An 8077-nucleotide genomic window follows, 5' to 3' on the forward strand; every position below is an offset into this window, starting at 1 on the left:
TTGGGTGTACTTGATTGTTGTAAGAAAGGATTTATACAAGTAATGTGAGGTAAGAAGCTGTACACGCGAATTTCCTTTCATTTATATGATGAAAGTTCAAGTATGGCCATAAAGTTGATGCAGAAAAAGAACAAAGTAGGAACATATAGAGACGGCTAAAACTTACCTTTTTCATGCTACATTGCAATTATCAACGACTTACTATATATATTTAGTGATATTGGCTGTAAATAAAATAGGTTGCCAAAAAAATGAAGGTAAAAATTCACCAACTACAAAATCATCTCTCATCTTATCCAAACCTGAATGTCACTTTTCTTCGTTTTTTTCTTATCACAACTCTTCTAGTTATTACAAGTTTGAGTTGCAAACAATTATTTTAAATTTTTTTATCATAAAAAAATAAATTAAATAAAAAATATATTTAAGAAATACTTCGATAGCCAAAAATCAAAACTGAAAAAATATTGAAGCTCACAGATAAACTTCATCAATACAACCTAAAAAAAACCCTCTCAATGGAGGAGAGGAGAGGAAGGGAGCGGAGAGAATGGCCGGGTAGAGGTAGATCAACCCGTCATGGTGACTATAGGGCACAAGATTGCACTAAATTCTTCTTCTCAAACTTTCCAAGTGGTGTAGGGGAAATGGACATGCTCAAGATATTTCAGAAATGGGCTAGAGTAAAAGAGGTTTTTATCTCGCGAAGGCTCAATAAATGGGGGAGGAGGTTCGGGTTCGTGAGTTTCTTCGGTGTGAGTAATGCTGGGCGCCTTGAGAGGGAGTTGGATCAGATGTATATAGGGAGCAGGAAGTTGTATGTGAATGTCCCTAAATACAAGCTCGTTGCGCCTAAACATAGGAGGAAGAGGTCGTTAAGCATGGAGAAGCAACCCGTACATAAAACGCGTAACCAGAAGGACTATAAGCCCATAAGGGAGCAGAGCTGTAAGGACATGTGGGTAGAGAAGAAAGGGAAGAGGTCCTATGCTGAAGTGGTTACAGGGGAAGTTCAGGAACAGTGGAAGGGTCTCAGTATTGAAGCACAATACTCTATCATGCCATGGATGGAATGTAGTGCGATTGGGAAACTTAGAGAGGATGTAGATGAGGCTCGCCTAGAGGAAGAAATCGTGAAAGGAGGTATGGACATGTCCAGGGTCAGACCTTTGGGGGATAATACGGTAATGCTAACCCCAAGGGAAGGGGAAAGTATGGAGGTGGTTATCAAGCAAAACGGTGCATGGTTCGACAGTGTTTTCGCGAGTTTGAAGCCTTGGTCGGCCACTACCGTATCCAGTCATAGACTTGTCTGGGTTAGATGTTATGGCCTTCCCATATCATTATGGAATAGAGAGTGCTTCTCTAAACTTGTTGGCCTGGTGGCACCGTCGGCTGCGTTGGTGTCCATTGATAGCCTGACGGAAACGTGGGCGACTTTGGAATACGCAAGACTCCAAGTTCGTATGCTGAAACTAGACAGTGCCAGATTAGCTAAGTGTGTGCAAGTTAATGAGCAGCTATGCAATATACTCGTGGAGGAGGAGGTGCCTGTGTCCATTGATGAAAGCTACAAGATCAACTACGCTTCCTCTGAATCTTTTGGCAGTGTATCCTCTACGGAAACTTATGTAGAAGAAACAAAGTTCTCAGATAATATTGGAGTGGCGGAGGACCGAATGTGGGAAGGGGAGGAACGGTGGTTGACTGGGGAGATAGCCGATCAAGCGGCTGAGGGAGGAGTTCAACAGTCCCTGAAAATGACAAAATGGTCCAAAGAAGGTTGCGTCTCGTACAACCTAATCGGGCCAGGGAAACGTACAGAAGCAAACACGAATGAAGAAATGAAAGTGCAGAAGGCGTCAGAAGGGGTTGACCTGCTCCCCTCTGACATTGCGAGCGACACAGCTTTACACATTGTACCTCCTCTAGATGAGATGGCAAAACTGGTGATGGATATTGAAAATGTCAACAACATGCACGGTTTGGATGTGGGCTTCGGTGTAATGGAGGCCCAATCAACTCCAGCCCAATTAAATCTGGTGCAAAATGGGAGGTGTGTTGAAGAGATGATTGGGCTTAGGGGCACTACGGGTTCCTCTAGCAAGACGAATGTAAACCCATCTGAAGGCTCAATAATGAGTCAATCTATCTCTTCTCATAAGCTGCGTTACGAAGACTCGAATTATGGAGGTTGTGGGGCAGAAAGAGGGTCGTCTCTAAAGAGCTTGAAGGAGGGGAAAGAGGGGAAGATTGGGCACGGTGCCAGGAAGGGAGTGCAATCTTTCCATTGGCTAGAAGATGGAGGCATTAAAGGGAGAAGCGTGTCTAGTTCTCCACCACGAAGAAGGAAGAAGAAAATGCTTGCTGATTTAGGGGAGTCCTCGTCCCACCCGAGACGGTCTGCAAGGATAAGTGCGAGACTATCCAAGATGGATGCATATGTACCTTTAGCTTGTAGACAAGGTACGCCCCCTGTCTCACTATCTGATAAGGATATTAGTAATTGTAACACCCGGTTGTGTACCTCTCCTGCCATGGCCGAATCACCTTCGTTGTGGGAAATTGGGAAAAAAGCTGGGTTGAGGTGCCGGAAGGATGAAGCTGTGGTTATCCTTGAATATGATTCTATGGAAGTAAGGGATGCAAAGGTTTTAAATAATCCTAAGGAGGGGAGCAAGCACGGTGGGTTATGATGATTGTTGACTTCAATATAAGAGGTATGGGAGGAAATACCAAAGCAGGGTATTTAAGACATCTTATAGGGAGGGAAGGAGTGGATTTTGTGTGTATTCAAGAAACAAAGGCTAAACGGTTCTCTGATGCTAAATGCTTCTCGTTGTGGGGGAATAATAACAGTGGATGGTTACATTACGAAGGTGATAATGGTAGTGGTAGCTTACTTTCGATGTGGAATAAGGAGACTTTTGTTTATCAGAGTCACTTGATGAGTAAGGGTTTTATCGCCGTCTTTGGGTCTCACTCCAAAGCTAATATTAGATGTGTAGTGGTGAATGTCTATGCAACATGTAATTTGAAAGAGAAGAAGATTCTATGGGAGGAGTTGTCCAATATTATGTCCGCTTCACAAGATGTTGTGTGGTGTTTGTGTGGTGACTTTAATGCTGTCAGAAGTCCAAGTGAAAGGAAGGGTAGTATGGTACGGGGTGACCAGTCAAAAGAGATTGAAGGGTTCAACAATTTCATCGAATCTAATAAGTTGATTGAAATCCCTTCTGTGGGGAAAAGGTTCACTTGGTTTAATTCTAATGGTTTGGCGAAGAGTAGACTGGATAGAGTTCTTGTTTCTGAGGAATGGCTGGTTCAGTAGCCTTGTTGTAAACAATATGTGCAACAAAGGGAGGTGTCGGACAATTGTGCACTTGTAGTGAAATCTGTGGTCAAAGACTGGGGTCCGAGGCCTTTTCGTTCTATTGATGCCTGGTTGTCGGAGAAGGGCTTCTGTGAGATGGTGATAGACAAATGGCTCGCTTATTCTATTGAAGGTAGTGGTTTCTTCAGGCTTAAGGAGAAGCTTAAGAGGCTAAAGAGTGATTTAAAAGTCTGGAATAGGGATGTGTTTGGTAACATTCACACTAGGAAGAAGAATATTTTGGAGGCTATCAAGGATCTAGACGACCAAGACTGTGCTGGTAGCCTTTCGGATTGCGATAAGGTGAAGAGATATGAGTTGATCTGTGATCTGCGGGAAATTGACAAGAAACTCGACTCTCTTATGTGTCAGAAAGCTAGAATTAAATGGCTTAAGAATGGGGATTCATGTACTAAGTTTTATCATTCGACCCTGAGATGGAGAAGGCTGAGGAACGAAGTAAAAGGGGTGGAGGTTGGGGGTCTATGGTGTGAGGAGCCTGGTACAGTTCGGTTAGAAGCAAAAAACCTTTTTGAAAAAAGGTTCAAAGCGACAAGGGATTTTGGAGTCAGACTTGATGGGGTGGAATTCAAATCTCTCTCTGATGAAGAAAATTTGAGTCTAATTGCTGTGTTCTCTGAGGAAGAAATAAGGAATGCGGTGTGGCAGTGTGAAGGCACGAAGAGCCCAGGTTCTGATGGCTTTAATTTTAACTTCCTAAAGAGCTGTTGGGAAACCTTTAAGGTTGACATAGTGGAAGCAGTGTTTCTCTTCCAGGAAACGGGGTATATTCCAAAAGGGTGTAATGCCTCCTTCATAGCCTTGGTACCAAAAGTAAGGGATCCGGCATATCTAGAGCAATATAGACCTATCTCCCTCGTGGATGCCATGTACAAAATCATAGCAAAGGTGTTGGCGGAAAGGATCAAGAAAGTGTTATTGTCTGTTATAGATGAAAGTCAGTCGGCTTTCCTTAGAGGCAGAGGTATTTTAGATAGTGTGCTCACGGCTAATGAGATGGTGGAGGACCTAAGGAGGGAAGGGAGAAGAGGTTTGTGCCTAAAAGTAGACTTTGAAAAGGCATACGATTCTGTAAGATGGGATTTCCTCTATTATATGTTGCAAAGGCTGGGGTTTCATAGTAGGTGGATTATGTGGGTCAAAGGATGCCTTGAAAGTGCTACAGTCTCAGTGTTAGTTAATGGGAGTCCTACGGATGAGTTTATTCCGTCTAGGGGACTAAGGCAGGGTGACCCTCTGGCACCGTTTCTCTTTTAGTAGTAGCTGAAGGTCTGGCAGGGCTTGTAAGGCATTCAGTGAAAGCCCATCTGTTAAGCGGACTAAAAATAGGAAGGAAGGAGGTCGAGGTGAGCCTTCTCCAGTTTGCCGATGATACCCTGTTCCTGTGCGAGGATTCCTATGCCAATGTGGTTACTCTGAAGGCTATCCTCGGGGGCTTTGAGCTAGCATCGGGTTTGAAGATTAACTTCAATAAGTCAAAGTTAGCTGGTATTAATGTCCTTAGCAGAAATATCGAGTGCTACACAAAGACTTTGAATTGTGCACAGATGGGTATTCCGTTCCTGTACTTGGGTATAGAAGTGGGGGGCAATCCAAGGAAGAAAAAGTTTTGGGAACCTGTCATAAACAAGCTGAAATCCAAGCTTAGTATGTGGAAAGGAAGATTCCTGTCTATGGCAGGCAGAATATGTTTAATAAAATCTGTTATATCAACGCTGCCTCTCTACTACCTATCCCTGTTTAAAGTGCCAGATTCGGTATGTAATATTATCATCAGTGTCCAAAGGAGATTTTTGTGGGGCTGGGGCAAGGAGACAAGACCAATATCTTGGGTTAGGTGGAAAGACTTATGTAAACCAAAGGAAGAAAGAGGTCTAGGCATAAGAGACATCCGCAAGTTCAATGTAGCTCTCCTGGCTAAGTGGAAATGGCGGTGCATATCAAGTGAGAAAGGGAAATGGAAGGAGTGCCTAGATTCAAAGTACGGAACGGAGCAAGACGCTGTACAAATACCCCTGAAGTATCAATCATGGTGGTGGAGAGATTTAAGGAAAGTATGTGGGGAGGAAGGTGGAGTTGGGTGGTTTCAGGACGCAGTTGTTTGGAAAGTAGGGGCTGGGGACAAAGCTAGGTTCTGGGAGGATACATGGGTTGGTCGAGCCAACCTCAAATCTCTATTTCCTAGACTGTATTCCTTATCTCTGAACCAAGGCCAGAAGGTACAAGAGGTTGGAGTATGGGATGATCTGGAGTGGAGGTGGTCCTTAAGGTGGAGGCGAGGTAGATTTGAGTGGGAAATCCCTTTAGAACTTGAGCTCGGAGGGCTTTTGGCTAGTGCTAATGTTGTCAAGGAAGTCAACGATGCCCAGGTATGGACGGGTGATGTATCAGGAAGTTACTCTGTGAGATCAGCTTATGATCTCATAGACAAACCTGATAGGGGCCCTCAGTGTCAAGCTTTTAAGAATCTCTGGAAGGCTAAGGCTTTTCCCAATGTGATGATTACAGCATGGAGGGTACTTTTAGGTAGAATTCCTACTAGAGTGAGCTTAAATAGGAGAGGGGTGGTGATGCAGAACACTCTATGTGCCTTGTGTCAAACAATGGAAGAATCATGCCAGCATCTATTCATGGAGTGTGATCATGCCATACGAGTGTGGAATCTGTGCCACAGATGGATTGGGATTTTATCTGTTCAACATAATGAGATTATGACTCACTTTGAAAGCTTCTACTTGGCTCAAGGCAGCAACAAACATAATTTGATTTGGAGAGGAGTGTGGGCAGCTGTAGTTCGGTGCATTTGGGAACAAAGGAACTTGATCGTGTTTGATAACGGAGTGGCAGACGCGGAAGAAATCTTCCACAAGGCACAGCTCAAATCTTGGCTATGGCTTAAACATAAAGAACACGTTGGTGCTCGCTGTTTTGCGGACTGGATGATGAATCCAAGGTTGTGTATGAGTAGCTGTAATGAGAGAAGGAAGGAGGGCCAAAACTGATGGCAACTGGATGAAAATCCCAGCAGAGGGTGTTGTAGTATGAAGAGCGTAGGCATGGTAGATAGCAGAAAGATAACAGATATGGCCTTGGCCGCCTTGCTGAAACGGCGATCTCCACGCGGGCGTAGTCGGTGGTCGTCGAAGGGTTGCAAAGGTCAACATGACCGCCGGTCGATGTAACGACCATCTCCATGTGTGCGAAATCGGTGGTCGTCGATTTGAAATGGCGATCTCCATGTGTGCGTAGTCGGTGGTCGCCGAAGGCACGCAAAGGTCATCATGATCGCCAGTTGTTGAAGCGACGTTCTTCCAACATGAACGCCGATCGACGAAGCGACGTTTCCCATATGTATGGAGTCGGAGGTTGCTGAAGTTATACAAGGTCAACATGATCGCCGGTTGATGATACGACGATCTCCTTGTGCGTAGTCGGTGGTCGCCGTAGGTATGCAAAGATCAACTTGATCGCCGGTATGAATCGGCGTTCTCCATAGGTCTTTATGATTGCCGGTTTAAGAAACGACGATCTCCATGTGCGTAGTCGGTGGTCGCCGTAGGTATGCAAAGATCAACATGATCGCCGGTATGAATCGGCGTTCTCCATAGGTCAATATGATCGCCGGTTTAAGAAACGAAGATCACCATGTGCGTAGTCGGTGGTCGCCGTAGGTATGCAAAGATCAATATGATCGCCGATCGATGAAGAGGTGCTCACCATTGTGTAATCGGTGGTCGCCGATGTTGGTTTTTTTGGTTTTTTCTCTCGGGTAGGGTTTTCTCACTTTAAGGTTGTTCTGCTCCAACCATAAAGAAGAGTTTCGCTTGTGGTCTTTTTAGGAAGTCCACTTCTGGGCACTGTATATGGGTTGGGATACCCCTAAAGTATCCCCTTTAATTTAATTTTATTTATTCATTGCTGATAAAAAAAAAAGAAATACTTCGATAACCGTATCCATTCCTAATCTAGGAAACTTTGAAATACAGGACTTAAGCTACAAATCAATACTTAGAACATTCCAAAAACATGGTTGAAAAGCATAGATGACTACCGTGAAGCTCTGCAAATTGATAACACTTATTTTTAGTAAACATTTATTGTACGCATCTTTTTTTTTTCCTTCCCTTTAGATGCATATGGACACTTTTGAGTTCGTCAAATATTTGTCTAAAAAATTGGATGAGTTACAGCAACAAGTTAAATGGTCTTTTGTATTGAAAAAGAGACACACATTCAACCTCTCTTAAAAAAAATGATTTTTTTATTTAAATAAATTACTCTTTCTTCTGCTTGGATAAATTTCGTACTCCTACTTGCTCTTATCCTTCGTATATTAGAATGCATGACACTTCATTTCATCTTTTACTATTTTTTTTTTGAAAATTTCATCAATTCCTATTAAAAGGTTGTTTTCATAATATCTTTTAGAAGGACAATTACCCTTATCATATATGTAAAATATTACACCATATTATACTTGATCAATCAAAAGAACAAAGGGAAAACTCCATCATCTTTACTTTAGAGTCCCATAACTTGCAATATCCTTTGATCATGTGTAATACCAACAAAAAACATGGTAAGTTAGAATTCTTAAAACCTTTGATAAAACTTTAAATTTGAATTATTCAATCACAATCATATGAATCATCATACTTCATTCATTCCAAGTATATTAAAGTA

General features: G+C 42.9%; 1 protein-coding gene across 1 annotated transcript; it reads left to right on the forward strand.

The window, feature by feature from the left end:
- The first annotated feature begins 2722 nt into the window (after window positions 1-2722).
- Window positions 2723-3331, forward strand: LOC137805550 (uncharacterized). The gene has a single exon (XM_068605495.2). It carries the CDS (start codon window positions 2723-2725, stop codon window positions 3329-3331), a length of 609 nt encoding a protein of 202 aa, XP_068461596.2.
- The last annotated feature ends 4746 nt before the right edge of the window (window positions 3332-8077 follow it).

The sequence above is a fragment of the Phaseolus vulgaris genome, chromosome 3 (genome assembly GCF_051622355.1).
Source record: "Phaseolus vulgaris cultivar YP4 chromosome 3, ASM5162235v1, whole genome shotgun sequence".
NCBI lineage: Eukaryota > Viridiplantae > Streptophyta > Magnoliopsida > Fabales > Fabaceae > Phaseolus > Phaseolus vulgaris.